Source organism: Chiloscyllium punctatum, chromosome 32 (genome assembly GCF_047496795.1).
Source record: "Chiloscyllium punctatum isolate Juve2018m chromosome 32, sChiPun1.3, whole genome shotgun sequence".
Lineage (NCBI taxonomy): Eukaryota > Metazoa > Chordata > Chondrichthyes > Orectolobiformes > Hemiscylliidae > Chiloscyllium > Chiloscyllium punctatum.
Genome location: NC_092770.1, coordinates 2,582,817 through 2,605,887, shown reverse-complemented (window position 1 = coordinate 2,605,887; position 23,071 = coordinate 2,582,817). Strand labels below are relative to the sequence as shown.

General features: G+C 39.3%; 1 protein-coding gene across 1 annotated transcript in view; it reads right to left on the bottom strand.

Moving 5' to 3' along the window:
- Window positions 1-2,317: 2,317 nt before the first annotated feature.
- The window catches only part of tes (testis derived transcript (3 LIM domains)), a 53,222-nt gene continuing 32,468 nt past the window's right edge, over window positions 2,318-23,071 (bottom strand). The window contains exons 5-7 of the mRNA XM_072551488.1: window positions 7,157-7,372; window positions 3,893-4,051; window positions 2,318-2,916 (exon numbers count right to left, since the gene is read on the bottom strand). Of these exons, the coding sequence (XP_072407589.1) occupies window positions 2,725-2,916; window positions 3,893-4,051; window positions 7,157-7,372 (567 nt within the window). The 3' untranslated portion in view covers window positions 2,318-2,724. The remainder of the gene's footprint in view (window positions 2,917-3,892; window positions 4,052-7,156; window positions 7,373-23,071) is intronic.

Sequence of the window (23,071 nt, the reverse complement as noted above, 5' to 3'; positions counted from 1 at the left end):
TATACAGATATTTCAGCTTCAAGATTGGGCTGCAGTTGCTACACTAGTATAGAATGGTGCTCCACTGAGGGTCCATCATGCTGGTGTTATATTGGATCAGATTCCTCCATAGACAGCTAGGGCAAATGCCAGAAATGTTAAAAATATTCATTAACATCTGGGTCTTACATGTGTCATTTTCCCGAGGAAGCTGCCACTGAGATAAGGCATCTGTTGCAGTACAGTTCATGCTTCAAACCAAGCGATGGACAGCACAGTCTAGTCTCTATCAAATTGTCACCAAGGCTTGAAGTTTTTTATGCAACGTGGTCTTTTCGGGCTGCAACAGGGGAAATATGTAACATCTCCTGATTTGAAGTTCATTGTTGCATTGGGAGAGTATGACAATTCTCACGGACAGGAGGAAAACCTACACCTGATACCCAGGAATTAAGTAAAGCAACATGAGAAAGCAATTGACTTTTCTAGCATCGTATGTTCGCTTGGAGTGCAAGGTATCAAAACCTGCATTGCATCATGTTGGTCTGTGCCCTTTTTTCTGGTTGCACTCATGGTCCATGTCCTAGCTTTCCCAAGCAGGTTGTTGTGCGAATCTCATTATTGGGCAACTAGAACTATTCACTTCAAATACGGCTCAAGACTCCTGTCAGGACACAGGAGCTGGGGTACAAACATCATCGAACAGTCAAATCACTGACCCACTTTCACAACTCTGAGATCTACAGCCCCAACATTTCTGGCAACTTGAGATTTTGTGCTGTATGACATTGCCATGATGAGGGACTTGCACTGACCCTCAAATGGACAACAGGGAGTAGAGATGGAGAAGGGCCATGAAGAAGATCACCAGTGGCATCAACCACATGACTACCATCATCCAAATGTATTCCTTCACATGAATCTTAGCAGCCTCACTTCAATATAAACCTGAAAAACAAAACAGCAACTCAGTTCCATCTATTTGACAGCCATGATTGGATGGTGGAGCAGACTTGATTTGCCAAATTCTGCTCCTATATCTAATGGTCTACCAAGAAGAATGAAACATTCCACTTGTGCTTACTTTTTGGTATTTATCTAAGCAGTTTTAATGAAATATTCTCTCATGGCTATAATGTAGATAGTAGCAGGATGCTGACCATTGTCTGGGGTCCCTTCAGACCCTGAGGGTCGACAGCCTCCAGAGGTCCCTGCTGCAAGGGTTGGGGCAACTTGGGCCAACTGTCTCTGTGGCACTGAAAGGCAATGTACTGAAACAGCTAACAGGTGAAGAGGTACACAGTCTTCAAAGGACAGCAGGTCTCCCACCTATAAAACCAAGGCCAAACTTCTGGTCACATACCTCAGCACTCCTACTGGAAAATGGTGCAGATCTAAATTATTATTTACTCTGGTTCTTTGCTGCTGCACTTTTCTGTGTGTATTTCTTAACTCTTCATGTCACACATTATTGTTTGTCTCCTCACTCTCCTGCCATCTTGTTTCTTTAAAGTCTTTTTTAAGCTTTCCTCTAGTTGAACCCCATCCTTAAATTGAAGCAGAAATGATGTAGCCCAGCTCCAGCTGAGCCCAGCAGTTCCCCAAAAGCCTCCATTGTGGAGGTGGACGCCACATGCTCCCTTTCCACCCCAGAGTGTGTGTGTGTGTGTGTGTGTGTGTGTGTGTGTGTGTGTGTGTGTGTGTGTGTGTGTAACCACGGAAGAGGGGCAGATGGCTGGGACCTGTGGCTCCCTCCATGACTCATTGCCTGGACCTATCATGGCTATACGTTCACCAGACCCTGGAGCAGGCTCATAAGGAGGTCCCTGATTTCTAAACTGATAGGTTGCTCATGGCAGAACAAGTACATCCTCAGAGGTCTACACTTTCAGTACATGAACTGTTTAACGTTTATTCAACAGAGACACAAAGAAAGAAGTGATTGGTGAAAGCAGATATAGTTTGCCCTGCTGAATGAGTGAAGTGAGATTGGGGTGACAAAGGGTGGGGTGGCAGGGAGGGGAAGATAGAAAGCAGGGCAAGATGTGAAGAAACCAAAATGTGACATTTCCATTAGTGCTGCTACCAGCCATGGTGCCTCGATGAAGTACTGGGCGCCTTTTAGCATTCAGTGAAACTTGATTTTTCCTCACTCCCTCCAACCAACAAATCAGGAAACAGCCATTGAGCTCTCAGCATCAGCTCAAAACGATCTTTGCAAATAGGTGATCCAGCACACCGGGTTTTAAGGAGTGACTGAATTTTTCAATCTCGGGTTTTTAAGCTACAACAACATCCAAAATAAAAACAAGTCTGGATTATAGAACACTCAGTGAAAAACAGATCAAGCAGAATTTTATTTTTCAAGCTGACAAAAGTACACCAAAGCTCTGCTTTTGCCTGGATAGGATAACTATTTCCAAAGTACCAAAAGGGAATGCCATTTTAGAATGTTACATGAGATTTCTAACTTTGATACTTGAATCATGCTTTTCATAAAATATAAACTGAAGTTTTACTAAAAAAGAGCACATTGTAATACATGCCATTTTTAGATTTCTTAGTTTTGATTATACCACGTTTTTGTCTCGTCAATGAAACTTTCACTTATTAGCAAATGCTTAACATTTGTAATAAAAGAGTGATTCCTCATTCCACAACACACAAGTAATAGAATTCAAATTTGTATAAACTGGAGAAATGAATGTTGTGATCAGCATTTAAATTTGTTGCGGTTAATCATGTTCAAGACATCAGCTTCTTCTTGCAGTCCACTGAGCAGAACAGCATTCCTTCCACAGGCATGAACTTCTGGCCAATCAGACACTTGCCACAGCAAGAGCACAGGAAGCAGTCAGGTGTAGCGTGCCAATTGTATTTCCCATATGTAACACGCTGGGCCTCAGGATCAATGACGTTGTGACAACATTGGCACACCTAAAATCAGACATTGACACACAAAGAAATTCACAGTTGCACAGAATTTACACTGACATCTATCATAACCTATCTGGTAGCGTTGTGCAAAATTTGGATAATTAGTTCCTGACTGCATGCTTGTTCCCTGCTGCCAATTTGCTTGCGTTCAAAATGTTTTACTCTGACCTCTTCAACTCAAAAGAAACAGTGTCGAAAAAATGCCATAAATTGACACTTGCTTATTTTTTTTGAAAGTCATTAGATTTTAAAATACAAACAAGCCCTTCCAGGAGGGCTGCTTTTCTCAAATGCAGAATGATTGAAGTACAAAGGCTATTTTCCCCACCCATTTGGTGTAAAGGTTGACAGGAAGTGGGAATGAATCCTTTAGGGGAGTTGCCCTGCCTGCTTTGGGCAGCCCCATTAAGATTATACACTCCTCTGCGTGCCCCTCACCTGGCCTGTAACATCCTTCTTGGCTCAACCGTCCTCCTTTCCATCCTTTTTGGGTACCTAGCCCCTCTGGGACATTCCTTTGTGGGACAGGTTGCATCCCTGGCAGAGCTCACTATTGGGTCTGCAAGGGCAGCTCTCAACAGATAGCAATTTCTTTTACTAAATTCCAACTCTCAGGTTAAAGGCCACCCAGTTATCTGTGTAGTGCATGAGGTGTGAGCAGATTACACCTGTAAAATCTAGCCTGTAGGTTCTTACCAAAACACAATATTTTAAATATCGGCATTACTGTTTGCTGTTTCTCATCAATATAGTGGCTGGTTTCAAAAGAAATAACTATAATTAGAAGGCCCGCTGGGCCAAACAAATCTGTGCACAAATAGTTGTAGCAGCTGTACTTCTCGTAAAACTCCTACTGAAAATCCCAAACATCTCTAAGAATAAGTAAAGCCCAAGGGTGGAATCAATCTTGATATGACCATTTGCAGCTCTATAATCTCCCAATTACAGACTCAAGTATTTTGGCAAAATACATTACCGCAGCATGAAGCTTCACATAGCAAGGTTTGCAGACAGGTTTGTCATTCACCATAACATAGATTTCTCCGGCAAGGACACAGTCACACTCGAAACAGCAGAAATGCTTCAAGTGCCAATTCTGGCCTTCAGCTTGGGTGTATTCATTGCTGAATATTAACTAGGGAGTGAGAAAAACATCAAGGCACAAGGCAGTGAATGCACAACTTACAGTTCAATTTTGTGCTCACAGTACAGTGTCATTAAATCTTATTGATGGATTAAAATTACAGAAATGGAAGTATCAGAATTTAGTCACTTCTGAAAGCTTCAATAATCCAACACATTGTGCAATGAAAGTGAAAGCAGTATGAAGCACAACAGTTTCACGAGGAATTTATAATCTTTACTATGTATTTTAGAACCAATCATGAGGTCTTTAAAAAGCACAGAATATATTTTTGAGGTGATTTGAAACTAGAAAAAGGCCTAACAGAATCAAAAAATTATAAATGCACAAGCTGACTGTACTGAAGGAGACATCCTTACTTTATTTCATTATGTGGAGTTCAGCACACATTTCCAATGTCATAATTTTTTTCATTAAAACCTTTTCAGAAAGTTATACACATGAATGTCTCTTTGCAGCGTTGTGTCACAATAATAAGTGGGGCATGTTTTTAGTGGATTGCACATGGCAGGTTGGAAATCAGAGAGTTATGAAAATCTCTTCAAGATCACCACGTCAACTGACACAGGAACAGAACATGTACCACAGTGACACCTACAGTCTGAGGGAAGCACTGCAAGTTAGAGAATCCTGGGTTTCACTTGAAAATCTGAGCTAATCAGCATCACAAACCAGGAAGATGCTTATCTTTTGGTGCTCTTCTTAACATTTCACCAGCTCCTTTACAGAAAGGGAGAGACTTTAGAAGCAGGTAAAGAATATCCATCCACCTGGTAGAATTTAGAAAGAACGTAACATTATACAGGCAGGGGTTAAGATAAGAAAATGAAAGTTCTTCTTTCCTATGCAGATCTAGGAAATCACTGTAAATAAATCTTCTATACAATGAGGAACTTTTACTGTCCTCTGTTTAGTTTAGAGATTTTGGAAACAGTAATGTATGAAAAGATAAAGAGCATTTCGTCTTTGCTTCTTTATAGAATTTCCTAGTGCTTATTGTTATGAAATGCTATATTGCAATACTTCTGATTAAATCTGACCTTTTATTCAGAACCTTTTCCCAACTATACAACTTACTACGATATCTATGAATAATGAGTGCTTTCAGCTAGAGGTAAAAATAGAACAGATGGTTATAATAACATAAAACACAATTTAAAATATACCAGTCCACGCCATTACTCTTTTTCTGTCTCTGTTTGACTCTCACTGGAATTGTGGGAGATTGGCTAATAAATGGGTGCCCAATAAATTTCCCCTTTCAGGATTACCTAAGAAGAAAGCTAACATGATCTTAGTTTAACACATTTTTGCGGTTTATACTTCAAAGGAAACAACATCTGAACAAAACTGCTTATAAAATGGTTTCCCTGTGGATTTTCACAGAGAGTAATTTTCTATTAATAGATTTAAAAAAAAACTGTGCAGGAATCCTGACACCTAAGTGAATACATAGTACTGCAGAAGAGTAAAACATGCTTGGGAACTCTAGCTTGGAATCTGACAAGTTTGCCAGCAGGCTATGACAACTCTGGAAATCACAATGGGTTTTAGTCTAGAGATTTTTATTTAAGCATATACCTAATTAGCAAATAAAATTACAACTAAGCTTACAATTACTTGTCTTTTAAATAAAAAATGCTCCTATACTACAAAATCTAACTTCAAGACCTCAGGTTAGTGAAGGACATAAAATGGTGGGAAAAAGGACTTTCAAATATGATACAGAATTATGTAGTTTGCACTCATTGTGAGAATGAGGGAATTAATTAGAAAGTTTAAACTTTTAGCTGACTGGATGAGTATCTGGCTCATTTGTTTAGTGACTACTGGCTGGCTCTCCACAAAAATACACATTACTGCCCAGTATGCAAAATAATACTTAAAAAGCCACTATTCTATGCTAGTATATTTGCATGGGAATTCAAAACAAAGTGGAAGTAACTTTACATGAATTATGAGGTCTGTTCTGAAAACTGTTAGTGTTTTCAATGCATATAACTGGGCTGTGGCCATATATAGGGATGAACGAAATATATTGTAAGTTTTTTGATTTTGGTTGATTTAACTAAGGAAGGCACCTTTTTGATTTCCTATACTCTAATTTTCAAAGGAAATCGACTGCAGCATATGCTCAGTTCTACTCTATACCACAAGCTATGCAGAAGTGCTCTTGTAGAGTCAATTGTTATTACTCCATCTAAGAGTTACAATTCAATAGAATAGTGAGCAAAGTTCTATGTATTTTTTAATTGTGTTATAAAATGCAAATTACAAGATCTGCAGACAAAGTGCACTAATGTTTCTGACTGCTTCCTTGATATACTTTCATGCATTTATTCCATTATTTTCAACTAAATTGCAATCTGATAGGTTTTTTTCTTATTTTTCACAGAGTCATAGAATCCTTGCAGTGTGGAAGCAGACCATTGAGTCCACACTGATCCCCCAAAAAGCATCCCACCTAGACACATCCCAGTATCCTTTCCCTGAAACCTTGCATTTCCCATAGCTAACCCACCTAACCTGCATGTCCCTGACACTTTTGGCAATTTAGCGTGACCAAACCACCTAACCTGCACATCTTTAGACTGTGGGAGAAAACCAGAGTACCAGCAGACACCACCTGCAGACACAGAATGAAGGTGCAAATTCCACTCAGTCACCCAAGGGTGGAATTGAACCCGGTTCTCTGGTGCTGAGGGGCAGCAGTGCTAACCACTGAGGCACCGTGCCACCCTTTTTAAAATCAAGATGTTCATAAAGAATATTTTACAGTTTTAAATCCCAAGAGCTATTGGATTGCTGTTAAGTTAGATCATTAGGCATTCAGAAGTTATTCTTTGTACATTTATATAATGGCATACAAGCTAAAACCTCCTCCATTACAGTCCCAGGCTAGATTCTTCATGAAAAACTGGTTTACTGTGATATAATATATATTAGCAATTGTTGAGAAGATTTGTAGCTCAGGTTGGATGATAAGTATGCAATGTAGCTTCACCAGAATCTCTCACTGATGATGTTACCTAGTATGGTGATGAAAAATGGTGAAATCATACATTTTCTAGTATTTTGACAATTGTTTTTCCCTACCTCATCACAGCCAGCACAACGTGGTTTCTCTGTGTCACAGTAGTGACGTCCACAGTATAGTTTTCCTTTCTTCCAAAAGTAGATCATATCCACAAGCAGTTCACTGCAGATGCAGCAGACAAAACAAGCAGGATGCCACAGCTTGTCATAACCAGCCCGCTCTGCGTATACAGCTGGGTCTCCCTCCTTCATGCTCAATTTACAACGAAAGCATGCCTAGAACAAAAACAAAACTCTCAGTGATCTCAGCAGACAATAGAGAATAACTGAAAATGCGTGACAACGCGATAAAATAAACTTATGACACAGATATACAAATAGAGGAAATTATTCAAATGGCCCCACAAGCCTGATCTTAGTTTAAGGAGGAGAAAGTGAGGACTGCAGATGCTGGAGATCAGAGCTGAAAATGTGTTGCTGGAAAAGCGCAGCAGGTCAGGCAGCATCCAAGGAGCAGGAGAATCGACGTTTCGGGCATAAGCCCTTCTTCAGGAATGATCTTAGTTTAAACACTGTTTTATGAACTTATCCTCAAGGCTACTTGTAGCAATTTAATCTGTTCAATCCATCTTTATTCACAGTGAATTATTTCACTTGCTAATTCCTATCCACAGCCAAACAGATTCTACACCTTGGCCTTCAGAAGGAATAAAAAAGACCGTATGGTATCAAAACCATATAGAGGCTTGAATGCATCGGGTACCTGACACTATACCAATACATGCCTCAGTATTTTGCTAGGCAAAAGCGAGGACTGCAGATGCTGGAAACCAGAGTTTAGATTAGAGTGGTGCTGGAAAAGCACAGCAGGTCAGGCAGCATCCGAGGAGCAGGAAAATTGACATTTTGGGCAAAAGCCCTTCATCAGGAATGAGGCTGGGAGCTACCAGTTGGAGAGATAAATTGGGGGGGGGTGGGGGGCTGGGGAGAAGGTTGAAAAGAGTACAATAGATGAATGGGGGTGGGGATGGAGGTAATAGGTCAGAGGATAGGGTGGAGCAGATAGGTGGGAAGGGAGATTGGCAGGTAGGACAGGTCATGAGGACAGTGCTGAGCTGGAAGCTTGGAACTAGGGTATAGTGTGTGGTTGGGGGGGAGGGAATGAGTATTTTGTTGTCATTGTAATACCGCACATCAAAACCCAGATAGCAAGTTTTGTAAGGCTATTCAATCACAGAGAAGAGGAAGAGGAAGATGTCACAGGGAGAGGAAAAAAAATTACAGACAAGTTAAAATCTCTCCTTACCAGACATGTGTACATTGGGACAACTACATCCAGTTAACTGAAGAGAGATCGAGAAGCAGGAATCCTGGCTAATTCTTTATCCCCTCAGTCAAGTTTAGCTTCTAGTGAAAACATGTGAACGAGGTAAGGACTGAACTCAAGATTTTCCGAATCTTTATGGTTTCGTTCACAACAAAATTACCAACTGGTCTTCAAACATGAAAAAAAGCTACAAGTAGTAAGAATGTTGATTATAGTCAGAGGGAGGAGTTTCCTTCAATGTTGACCTTTCACCATCTTACCTCCTCCTGCTGAGGGAAAAGGTCAGCAACTGACACCTGAACCTGATTTTCTAGGTTCACAGTTCAGAATGGGATTGAAATACTGCATTGATAGATCCACCAGCTTTTGGATTGAAACTAAGTTTGGGGATTATTTGCCTTATCTGTCTCTTCAGAAAGTGTAAAAAAATTCTTTGCTATTCTTCAAAGAAGGGAGTTTCCCATGTTTAAGGTTAACTGCTCAATTATCTCATTTTGATTTGATACACCTTACTGTGTACAGAATAGCTACTGCATTTACTAACAGTGACCATTCCTCGAAAATTTATTGGGGATAAAGTACTTTCCAATGTCATGAGGATATGAAATGATCCATATGGAGGCAAGTTGCTTCCTTTTCTGTGATGTGCTTTTGGGCACCTTAAAAACAATAATTCATGCAGAATCAGTCAGAGTAATACAGTTCTGAGGAAGGGTCACCGGACACCAAAAGCTAACTCTGATTTCTCTTCACAGATGCTGCCAGACCTGCTGGGCTTTTCAGCAACTTGTGTTTTTGTTTCTGATATCAGCACTCAACCCTCATAAAAATAACTCTCAGGCAGTAGAGCACATCTGAAAAAGCTAAATAGTGATCTCACATAAATGGCTTGGGTGCTTGAAATTTGGATTCAAACTTGGTTACACTGTTGGTCAGTTCTGGGGTTGACAATGACAAAGCATTAATTGGATTCTAGCTACAACTTAACAGCCGAAGTCTTAATAATTATGTTATTATATACCAATGAAAACAATCCTTGCCTAATTACTGATAAAATGTATACCAATCTAAATATGGCTATGCAAACAATTTACAAAATTTCAAACTGGATCAGAAGCTTTCATAAAATGCTCATTTAGTGCCATCCAGAAAGTGTGCATAAACACAGACATCCTGACGTCAGTGAGCCTGTCAATAAGTATTCCAATTTTGCTCAGCTTTATAAGGTGTAATCTATTTTAGCATGAAAATATCACATTATGATATTCAATTTAAATCACACCAAATCAGCCAAGTGATAGGCTTAACTATTGTTACACGTCCAATACTGAAACGTTCCAATGAAACGGTTCAATAATACTTTTACAGAACACTAACAATCTGTTGAGGTCTCATTAAAATTGATTACTGCTAAAGGTCAAACAGAGGTTAACATCCATATCCAGTGATTCATTCCAGAAATGCCAGTAGGCATCAGGTTCAATTGATTTGCACACTTGGGGAACAATTGTCTCACTCACAATTGAGACTCTCAATGGAGACATTTCATGTTGACCCTCTTGTGGGACAGCAGAAAACAAATAGGTGGTCAGGGGGACTGTAAAAGAGGGGTTATGGAATCATACCCCAATCAAGGTGGTGACAATTTGGAATATGGACAAAATTAGGGAAAAATAGGAAAATACATCAGCAAAAACATTAACAAATGGAAAGCCTTTATTCCACACCCCATTAAAACAACTTAAAAGAAAATTAAAAAGGCTGTTATGAGAACAGGTCAGTTTGCTAATTTTAGAAGGTTCTCGCTAGCATGCTAATACCAAATTTGATTTCCCATAGTGAAGGGCTAAATTGCAAAGAAAATAATGGAAACAATGTAGTCCACCCAAATCCCAAGGTAACCAGTTCCTGTTTAAAGAAATAATCCGTTTCCAAAGACTGGAGAAAATCACATAAAACTAATAACTTTTAAAAGCAATACTTTAAAAACTAACTGAAGAATTCTCCATCTAAATGCTTTTCTTTCTAAGTAGTTAGCTTCTAACATCGGGTCAGATTTGCCATTTGTGTTGTTTAGATGTGGATGATGCTGTATACATGCCAAAGTACTGGATTTATTTTCAGCTGTTAAAAAAAATACAGCTAAAATAATAAAGGGCGTGGGCAGAAGAGTATTCTGGGTTGTTCAGATTTCTACTTCCACTCACTGGGACTGCCTTTTCTGAACGATAGCGAAGTGCCCCCTCTGCTGACGATCCGTTGTAACTACTAGTAATTACTTTAAGTTTGTTCTTATATTCAGGATGATAGTTTGCAATGATTGAGGACGGTGTTACTTTTGCACTAGGTGAATATTTCCACTTCACATCATTCTATAATATCAAAAGAAAAGGCTTATTTTGTTCTGAAAATACATTTTTTACATAACTTTCTTTTTGAATAGAGAAGAAACACAAAAACCATTATGAGCTGAATCATAGATACTTGATTAAGTTCAAGTGCAGGGATTTTTTTCTGGAGGGATTCTCACCTCGAGGCCGAGCAGAGTCAAGATGAGTGTTGGAATGCCCGATTATGTGGACAGCATCCTGAGCACCTAGACGATGGTGTCCAAGACACTGGTTCTGTATTGGAGGCTGCCCTGAACTTTATTGTGCTGAGACCCTCTCAGCAAAGACTACCCTACCTGACATGATTGAGGTGGCTAAAACCATGCTAAGTTTCCTGGCTTTGCATCTGTAAACACAGAAACATAGAAGATAGGTGCAGGAGTAGGCAATTCAACCTCTCGAAGATGCCACACCATTCAACATGATCTTGGCTGATCATCCAGCTGAATACCCTCATCCTACCATCCAGCTGGATCCCTTGATCTATTTAGCCACAAGAGCCACATCTACCTTCTTCTTGAAAACACAATGTTTTAGCCTCAAACCACTTTCAACAAGCTCACTACTTTTTGGGTGAAGAAATTTCTCCTAATCTCAGTCCTAAAAGATTTACTAATTATCTTTAAGCTATGACCCTGCCATCACGAACATCCCTCCTGTCTGCGTCTTATAGGTTTCTATGAGGTTCCACTCTTGTCTCTCCCCATTCTTTTAAACTCCAGTGAGTACAATGCTAACTGACTCAATCTCTCTTCATAAGTCAGTCTTGCCATGAATTTCACCACAGCTGATAAAAGGTTTCTGAAAAAAGTGGAAGTTCATAAGTAGTTACAAAAGTAATTTTAGAAGTTCTCCATTCTCTGAGCAATGGGGCCTTTTTGATAGTCTATTTAAAGACATCTGTGAATCCTATCCAGATAAAACACACATGGAAGAAAAAGACAATGGAGGAGGAAAAATCCTTCATTGTGTGAATGACAACTACCATAGAAGGTTCTAGGGGATCCACAACTCATCAATCTAGTCTCCTCTTCAATACAGAACATAAACTTTGACATGATGGTCTTTTAAAGCTACCTACCCTGATCAAACATACTGGGAGAAGAGGAGTGAATGTGTTAGAGAGCGAATATGTACAGTGGATTCAGAACAAGGGAAAAGTTTGGCAATCTAATTGTTTTATATAGGTTTATTCTAGCGATTCAAATAATTAATATAAATTAAATAAGCTGTTCATCCATTTTTGTTTAAATTCATCATCTAATTTGAATTAGCGTTCCCTGACCCTAAAGTAAGCATTTGTAAATAGTGATACAATAGGATACAATAATGAGGTTAGAACATCCTGGCTGTGTGATGCAGGACATACACTTCAATGTTGTGCTAGTTCATTTTTCCAGCTTTATTTCTCATATACTTTAAATTCTATTTAGGAATATTAGGAACATGTATCTATGACACATCTCCCATTGAATATAATGGTACTATCACCTGTATTCAGGTGAATAAATTGCTGTAACTATTTTGAGAGCTTATGATCTGCATGGAGTTTATGCGTCTTCAAATCTCCATTCCATACTTCCTAGGCTTGGTTTAATTCCCAACTACTTGTTCTGGCAAGCCACATAATTTAGATACTAATGTGTCAGTTCTGTAGCAGTCTGACTTGAATCAGGATGTCTCTTCAAGTCCCACCTCAGAGTAATCTATGCCAGCATTTCAGTGCTAATTATATTCTGGTGCCACATTGTATTCTGGAGAAGTTACCAAATAAAAGACTCTTCTGTCCTTTCAGATGGATGTAAAGATCCGATGGTACAATTTAAAGAGAAGTAGTGAAGTTCCGAGTGTTCAGTCGAATATCAGAATAGCACATTATCAGATGATTATTTTATTTAGTTAATTGCTTATTGGAGGACTTTGCTGTGCACAAATTGGCTGCAGTGATTTTAGATCAGAATTTGGCTACTTGTAATGTTAAAAAATTAAATAGGACTCTCTGACATTAATGTAATGTTAAAGGGTTAAACTGCACTGTTTTGGGGTGGGGAAAAGCCATTAAAGAATACAGATGACTATCCATTGTAATTTACACTTCATTTAGACATTACTCTCCTGCTATTGTCAAGTTAAACTATCAATTCAACCTCTTCCATTCAGAAATGCTTTTTGGCCAGAGGTATGTCGCACCTGTATTGTCTTGGGAAAGCACGGAGTCAGGAAATCATCTGCATAATGATTCCCCAGGATTATGGCATTAGCATTATCGTGGAAGAGGATCTCATCCTGTCATTGTACCTGGGGTAACACACGACTGAGTAACTGGGGGCTGTCTCGAGAGGCAGGTGACTGTGGGGAGTGGCCTGAGTATCTGTAGGCATTGCCATTGACCTGCATAAAGGGGATGTGTTTCCTTTTGTTCAGTGTCTCACTTTGACTCAACCTTGCATGGCTGCAAGGGGGGGGTCAAAGGGGGTCACCTAACTTGTACAAACTTTAATAAACTATTTCCTTTGTTCAGAGAGTGCTTTTGCCACGACACCATAAGCTCTGCTAGGTGTGTGTTAAAGGTCCCTCCAGAAAGCCTGTACTGTACTGTGTTTAATAAATTTGGTTGTTTGTTCATAGAAGTTGGTGGGTTGTAGTTGCATCAAGTGTGTAAGAACCTCAGGAGTAAAATAATATACTGAGGCGGGAATAATGCAAGTTGGAAAATTTCTTGACTTGGCAAATCTGTTTGTGACTTGAAGGGCTCCAACATACTCTTGGCCACCTAGGATCTGCTTCTATGACAAAAATGTGGTGAGTGTTGAAGTGGACTGCTTTGAAGGCCAGCCTCACTTCTGTAGAACATGGACTTAATTGTTCCATCAGTTGCTAGACCCTCCCCTCCCCATATACCCAACCAAAGCTCCCCCAACTTCATATTCTAATACCACACCCATAGCCACATATCCAGCATCAACCTTAGCAGACATGCAGAAGTGAGAAAATACACTTCTGACAACATAAAAGGTCTCACACACAGATATGACTGTTAAACAAACTCATTCATGATACGCATTCAAAACTTGTAAGTCTCCATGAGTGGCTAAACTTTGATTGAAAAAAAAATCCTTTAAGTGCCTTGTTAAAGTACAAATCAAATAGTGAATTGATAACTGAAACTCATTTAAGCTTTCATAATGATATAATAATATTTGTGAAATGTCAAACACTGACTGAAAATGCATGAAGATTTGGTAATGTTTTTCCTTTCCTAAACCATACCAATGGCCCATCAACAAAAACAGCCAAGCAAAGTTTTTTCTTTAAAAAGAATAACTCATTGACAGTCTCAAGTCTGTGATTTTCATGTTTAAGACTAGGAAATTTTAAAATAAACTTCAGACAGTGACACTTATTTTATCCATCTCTTCAAGAGAGAGAGTCCACAGCTATTACAAGGGGGCATAGCTTTAAATTAAGGGGGGGTAGATATAGGACTGATGTTAGGGGTAGGTTCTTCACTCAGCGAGTCGTAAACTCATGGAATGCCCTGCCAGTAGCAGTAGTGGACTCTCCCTCTTTAGGGGTATTTAAGCGGGCATTGGATAGGTATATGGAGGATAGTGGGTTAGTGTAGGTTAGGTGGGCTTTGATCGGCGCAACATCGAGGGCCGAAGGGCCTGTACTGCGCTGTGTTCTTCTATGTTCTATGTTCTATCTCCAGTTTAAATCCATGGATTCTCACACTGAGTTAAGGCCTTCAGACCAGCCAAAAGGGCGTCTGTTCGAGCTCAGGACAAAATAGATGTCTTGAGCTTGGAGTTCCTTCCTCTTTTGGTTATACCCTAACCACTTCCCTATCAGCAACAACTGAATGTGTCAGAAAGTTAAATGGGACACCTGGATACTGTCTACCATTTCTGTGTCGTGGAGTCTTCCTGACTGCTGTCTTGCACAGTATAAAAGTGATTAAATTTAAAAATCACACACCATCAGGTTATAGTCCAACAAATTTATGTGGAAGCACTAGCTTTCGGTGCGCTGTTCCTTCATCAAGTGGCTGTGATGAAGTAGTGGCGTTCTGAAAGCTAGTGCTTCCAAATAAACCTGTTGGACTATAACCTGGTGTTGTGTGATTTTTAAATTTGTCCACCCCAGTCAAACACTGGCATCTCCAAATGATAAAAGTGAGCCCATTGTTGAAGCAGTGTACAACACCTGTACAGGCTCTATGACAGTACATGATTTCTAGTTACACAACAAACTCCTGTAAAAACTGCTGATTCAAGTTTTCTGTCATTCAATTCATGTGTAAATATTTTCTCAAAGGTTTGAGCAGATTAACGCAAAGTTCAGTTTTTGATTGTATTGGTTTTCCCTGCATCATACTTTCTAGACTTAGCTGACAATATTACACAATCCTGACACAAATGGTATTTCAGGCCCTGCTAAAAATGGGCATGTTGAGAGCAGTTTACGTATCTGGCAATGCTCTTGGATGCTTTAATAGCTCAAAAATGCTTCATGGGATTCAAATCAAATACAGAATGTCTTAGGAATTCTGGTGTGTGTATATGATTATACATGAATCAATTTTTAAAAAAACTTGAATTCCAAATTAAAATCTTGGCTCTTTTTTAAACAGCCAACATAACTTAGCACCCTTTGTCTCCAGTTAACTACAGAATCAATAATTAAGTATTGCATTTTACCTCATTAGCTGCTGGATTCTAGTTACTTTAAGTCTCTAAATCAGGTTCAACTTTTTAAAACAGGGAGTGTCCATGTCAGTCCTGCAGGTCCAGTGTAATCCATATGGGATTAGTGCTTGGTCGTTTGGGAAGTAGCACAGAGGTCAGTCAGGCTGTCCTTCCCAAGTTGGCCCAGGGGGTGGTGGTGCAACCATGGATAGTCTTGAAGGTCTGCTCACTGAAAGCCAAGAGAAGTTATCAAGAGCCGCTGCTGTGGCAGGGAAGTTGGTGAGGTCAATGTGAAATTCCTCCAAGTGCAGGAACTATAGTCTGTACACTTGTTGTGTTGAGAGAACTATATCAAAATTCAGCAGACATAATCATACAAGGCAGCCCAATTCTTCCACCAGGGCCATTCTGGAGCAGATGTTAGGCCTGCTAAAGATGAGTTTCCAGCGCTTGGATCGATCTGCAAGTTTGGTCCAGATAGAGCACATTCTATAATCCTTGGATGGTGTGCCTGTCCAACTGGGATAGGCAAAGAGGGATGATATGGATATTGAAGAGCTGGGAGACTAGCAACAGAACTCCAAGGAGGAAGATGAGGACTTTGAGGGGGTAGAACATAATCTTTCATAAGATGATATTATGGTGGGTGCAGCATTGGGTGCAATAAGCCAGACAGGCCTGAACTAACACCATGATTGTTCATCAACTAAATTTGTGATTGCTTGAAAGGAAAGTAGTCCTTATTTGTTCCCAGATGCAGCCTTTTTTGATTGTTTATCTTTGCTTTTCCTGTTGTCCAATACAAGTTAACATTTTCAACTGTTTGAAGGCTTTCCAACATGCGATAATCCCACATTAACCGATGAGAAGACATGAGGCTATATTGCTGCTATGGAAAGAATAGCATTTCCTTAAATATAATTCCAACAAGGAATGGCACTAAGGATGGGTAGTAACTTCAGATAGATGGGTAGTAACTTCTTGTAACTTCAGATACAATGACAGTTGATCAGACAGGTAATGATGCAAAAAGTAATGCATCTATAAATGTGTTTCTGTTTCACGATGAAGTATCACCCATGCCACCTACAAGCCCTCAGAAGCCTGTCTTCTCATTTCCCTCACACTATGTGTATTGCTTGTGACTGCCAGTGATTGAATTGGTGCACAGCTGACCTTTGAACATGGCACCAACTGCACGAATCCCAGAAGGTCACAGCAGTGCTTACGCCACTAGTGTGCCCACAGCAGTGCAAGCATGGCATAGAGGGGCCTGGTACATACACAAGACCATAAGCATCAGGAACAGGAGCAGGCCATTTGGCCCCTTGCACCTGCTCAGCCATAGGATCCGACACTCCTCTTGTCCACTCTGTTGTCCTTTGCCCATAACCCTCGATTTCCCTACTGATAGACAGACAGATCATTTATCTAACTCAGCCTTAAATAAACACAAGGACTCTGTCCTCTTAGCTCTCTTTGGCAAGGAGTTCCAAAGGCTCAACCTTCTGACAGAATAGAGTTATCCTTCTTATTCCTTCGAAACTCAGTATGTTTAGCAGAGAATTGCAGCAAAAACTCACTTAAAGCTCAAGGGGAGAAACAGTCAATAAAAATCTCAGCACTTGATAATTAGCTGCTTTTTGGTAAAATCCAGCCCAATATTTCTTGCTCGATATCTGAAAGATAACCCCCCCAAGAAGATTATCAATCAGAAAAAATAAATTTCAAGAACATGGAGCCACTTCTTCTTCCCTCCCACCAAGGTGTAATCTAGTGAAAATATCATTGATAACTCCTTCATGTTTTATACAACAAATATTTGGAAACTTGGAACACTTGGAAAATAACATTCATCAGCAATTTCATTGAGTTGTGTGTTTTTTTCTTCAATGTAATAAAATCAATTACCAAGTATGTGAGCTCTAACTTGTCAAATTAATAATTTTTAAGATATGTTCATCAGCTTGGTTAATCTGCTGATCAGTTTAAAAAGAAATAGCTAGCTATAAATTTATACTCTCTTATCCCAGAACTTTTTTTAGCTCAATAGCTCAGTGTGATAATGGGACTTTATTTGATAAAAAGAAAGACAGCAAATTGGTTTTTAAAAAAAAGCTCACAGAACTGTGGATGCTAGAAATCTAAAATAAAAACAGAAATTGATGGATAAGGTCAGCAGGTCTGACATAATTTGTGGAGAGAGAAACAACAAACATTTTGGGTCCAGTCTGAAGAAGAGTCTCTGGACCTGAAACGTTAACACAGATCTTTAGTTCAATTTGAAGTCAAGTTTGTGAGAGATTGAAAATTAGCGGTCGGTTCTGTATCAGAGGCTTTATATTATCTTGCAAAATGAAAACTCTTTGCCTTGTAAGGAAAATAATATATAATGGTATAATTTCACTTGGGTGGCATATTTCATTACTAACATCAAAAAATGCCACATAGGTAGCAGTTTTTGAACTACTTTCCCCTGATGAATCAAATACAAAAACAGTAAGACATGAATATATTTCTCCCCCATTGTATTTTCCTATCGAATGTTTTATTTGACAAGGTAAAAATCTCTTTTGGATAAATATTGCAACTTTATTTAGTCTGCAAATGTCCATTTTGTCTTCTGGCACCTTTTAAAGTGAAACCCCTTGATTGGTCCAGTCTAATTTTGCTTTTTGTTTATTTTTTGAATCTGGAAATGGTACCATACAGAAGGAAAAAATGCCAATTGCATTTCCAGACCAAATTTCTTTCCACTTCCACCATCAAAACAGATGATCCATTTTGCTATCTCATTGCCATTTTTATGGTTATATTTCACAATAATTCATTGTGAGAAAAACATTTTGGACTGTATCTATAACACATGGTAGTGCACTATAGAGATAATGGTTTTTCCGTTTCTACAAAAGAATTTCTTTTTACCATTTTCAGCCAAAAAGTGTTTAAGGCAGTTTCTTTGGCTCAAAAATTAGTCTGGGTCGTTTTAGCAACTGTGACTTCTAGCTCCACACAAGAGTTTTATTGTTATTATACTTCATGAGGAATGTTCAAGAATCTTGACTGTTTAGGCTCAATACTAAAACTTCATTGCCAAATTTAAAAAAAAAACGTTATGCACCTTATTTACCCACAGAAGGCAGCTAACACTGTTTCTAAGCATCTGCCCAGACAATCGAATAAGACCAGCCCTCAATTCTAGCATTAGAAACTATGCTTACAAAGAGTAGGTGCAAGTCCATTCCTGAAATGAGTGCAACTCATACAGCCATCTACTTTTGCCTTTTCCAGAAGGTTGCAAAATTGGTTTGGATTTTCGTTTTCAACAGAGTTGGGACATTTCCCAAGCCCACAACAGAGATCTGAGGAAAATAATACCCCGGAATATCAGATTTTCATACCAGGGTGGTGTGGCTCCCTGTGAGGTGGAAGGCTTGCTACAGTGCACAGGCACTATGTATAAGTTTGATATTTTAAAACTCAAATTTTCTGCCATCCCTTACCTCCTTCACCCCCCACTCCCAATATCTCAATGCCAGCTGATATCTCTTCATACACTCTATGCCAAATCATGCTTCTTTTCTCATTGAGAGTCTCTACGACAATATAATGTCAACACATAACAACCCGTGCACTCATCCACAACCCGTTTCCCTTCTGCCACAGTCAGACCTCAGGTCCCATGCAGACAGGATGCAAAATAAACTTCTATAAAGTACATTATTAAGTGTCTGTTGTCAACTTTACAAAGAAAAAAAAATCAAAAAGTCAATTTATAATCCTTTACTACATACAACCTTACAACAACAAACAGTGGAATTCATCGTCTCACTTCAAAGAGTCTAAAACCACTTGTAGCTGTCAATTAAAGTGAGAAATTGCAAGGATACAAATCCTGCAGCACTAATCCAGCAATAGAAGTGCCCAGGCTTATGCCAACAGAATGAAATGGCAAAACATCTTATTAAAAAATCATAATGGGCATTTAAAAACAAAATACACTTAGAAGGGCAGACTTGATAGCTTCATTTGGTAATTACTTTTGACCAGTAAAGAGGTCAGCATTTGAGACATGAATCACATAAATATCACGCATTTTCTTCACGAGTTTAGGTCATTTAATTGCCAAAGCCGTGATAATTTTTCAGCATCTGTTCCTGAAGCAAACATCAACTCCTTTGTCAAGATTACATTTTGCTCCAAATGGCAGAATAAACCACATTCCAGCTCAAGACCTCATTTTGGATGCTCTTTTTTGGGCTAGAACATATATATGCAGAAGAGTGCCATTTTAATGTGGAAAATTTGTCACTGCTGAAGCAGTATTGGAGGAAAGGATCAATCACTGACACTGCAAACAATAGAGTGAACAATAAACAAGAATTTCTCTATCAAGCTGGGAGATGGTTTTCCATTCTCCTCTTAGTAATGGAGAAACATTACTGCTGTTCCCAAATATGAAGCATTTCACTTGACCACGTAAAACATTTGCCTGTTCAGTTATTAAATCAGCCCTTGGATTTGAATCAGAACAAATTAAATGGGACAGCCATTCACAGTCCTGATATAATGTTAAATAGAAATTAGAATGCAGAGTTGTGGGTATAGTGAATTCACAAAATTGCTCAAAACAAATTTTTTGAGTTCTAGTAAAAATGAATTAGCAGCGCAGGCCTCGTTCTAACAAGCAATCCCATTTTTGTTTGAAAAATGAAAAAAAAGCAATGGAATTATTCATTTATCTACAGTATATAAATGAAATGTTCATGCTCCTGAATCAACTCTGGTTGCTTTGTATCCAATTTACAACTATAAAAGGAGACATAACCAAAAGTAATTTACTGGTTCAATGCTCCTTCCACAGCAGCAACTTCAAACAAAAATTCCTAAGGAAAGAATTTGAAAATGACCTTATGCTTTCCATTACAAAAGCTTTTAATTTCAGTTAGAACATAGAAATCTATGAGATTAGAGATTAACACCTGGAGATTGGGCTGCATTGCAGGCTTCCAGAACAGCCTAGCACATCCCCAGAATTGGGGTAGGAAGCATACACACACACAATCCTGATTGAAGGTTGCTGCTTCACAAATTAATCAAGGTGTTATAGAGGTGGCATTTCTCCAAACCAGAGTCAGGCAACAGGCATTTTGCAAAAAATGAATAAGAGGTCTAAAAGTTGATTAATATCTTTTCCAAGATAGGTTTGCCTGGTAGCCTGTGTGCATTAACAGTCTGACATGTTAGTATGTGGACCAGTGTGCTCTGAAGTTTATAGCTTTGACAACAGACGTTAAACACCACTGCACTACAAGAAAGGAAGGGAAAGGTAGCTGGCACCATCAGTCTGTGCTCAGAGAAACCAGGTTTATGGATTACTGTCAACAAGGAAGGCAAGCAACTCACATGAATGCATATTAACTCCATCTGCCAGATTATCATTGATCATTGACCAAGCCCAAAGTAGCCTCCATGGCATTGGTTTTACTATAGTGACCTGATGCTATATTAGCATTTGTCTGTGGGCTTGGAGGCTGCCCTTTCTCCACTGCAATTCATATTTGAAACCTGGACCCTAACCACACTTTTCCTGGTTACAATCCCTAAATTCCTTCAGCAACTCCCACCCACATCACCTATGATTCCAACCCTCCAATACCTACAACCCTCTCCCTTTCCAAGCTTGCCCTCCTCTTGTTTACTCGATTGGCATAACCCACATCATGAACTGAACGTTACAGAGTGTCATTCAACTCCCTTAATTTCTTTCTGCAACTTCAAGCCAGTGTTATCAGCACTACAAATAAAACATCTAAAAACAGGGATTTTTGGTTACAACGATTTAAATTTCATAAAGTAGTAGGACTGTTTAGGTTCTCTGTTAATAGCTATACACACCAACACATTATATTTATGTACAACTAAGATCCCATCATACTTGCAGGTGTTAAGATGAAGGATCACATTCCTGGTTCACCTTTGGTCATGTTAAACTTGTAATTCTCATGTTTTCTTTTTAAAAAGAGGTAAAGTATATCCAAAAGATAACACGGGATGTAATTTCAGAAAATCATAGAATCCCTGTAGTCTGGAAGAGGCCATTCAGCCCGTTGAGTCCACCCCACTCCCAATCCCTTCCCTGTATCCCTGCATTTCCCATGGCTAACCCTACTAGCCAACACATCCCTGGACACTCTGGGCAATTTAGCATGGCCAATCCACCTAACCCACACATCTTTGGACTGTGGGAGGAAGCCCGAGCACCTGGAGGAAAGCCAGACAAAGACAGAAAAAAAATGTGCAAATTCGACACAGTCTCCTGAGGGTGGAATCAGGCACCTTGCACTGTGAGGCAGCAATGCTAACCACGGAGCCACCTTTTCAAGGAGATGAAAAAGTAAATAGAGATATTTTAGTGACTATCTGGCAGAGTCCTGTACAGATTCATGGAATATCATACCTTTACAGAGGCAAGCAGACTTCAAATAGAAGGATTAAAAAGGAAGAGATAATGAGAGACTGACTACCCAACTCTTTCCTCACAGAAGCAATCCCTACAGGGATTGTTTTGCTCATCCAGGGATGTACAAAAAATGAATTTCAACCCTGGCCTGTGTATGTTGGTGGCCTGACATATTAGTATGTGGATTAATGTATTTTGAAGGTCATAGCTTTAAGAACACCCGTTAAACAGCACTGCCCTGCATGTAAGGAAAGGTTGCCAGCCAGCCACTGTTGAAATGAACCAGGACAAAAAGGGATTTCAATCAATTTGCAAAGCTGAGAATCTCAGAATGTCAACATGAATGCTACCAGACACATGCAATATTACTGGCAGTTACAACTGAGAAACTGATTTGTATATCCTGCTTCAAACATTGTTTTCGAGTCACTTCTTATTCCTATCCCTATATATGCATATTCTGTTCTTATTTCTTCTCACATTTAGTAAGTAACACATTTCCTCTTTTGCTAACTCAAGATAGCCCAATTAAAATGATGCCTTTTAAAACCTAGGTTGTTTTCATCTGTGAGGAAGGTATTCAAGCAGAAGGACACTTATGTAAAATTAAAATTAAACATGTTGTGACAAACCCTGGGGGCAGTTGACCAAGCAGGGGAGCCTGTTCATCCATCCTCACCCAGGAGGTGTGTATGTGTGAGAGAGACAGACAGACAGACAGACAGACAGACAGAGAGAGAGAGAGAGAGAGAGAGAGAGAGAGAGAGGGAGAGAGAGAGAGGAACGAAGGAAGGAAAAGAGAGCAAGAAAAGATAAAGAAAGTGAAAATAGAGAGGTTGAGTCTGAGAACACGAAACAAACAGCAGCTGCGTGTCATTTGTCCAGTGAATGTTTTCTAGAGCCCTTACTGTTTAAGAAGTCCAATATCTCAATTGCAATGTAATTAGAATCAGCTAGTTTATTTATTTCACTGGGTGCAGAGGGGAGAGCAAGAGAAAGTGAATTGAATAGGAGATTGTACTTATGTAGTGCCTTATATCTCTCTCTCTTTTTCTTTCTCTCTCACACATATCAACTTTTACTTGCTGTTGTGTGGTGTGGGTAAGT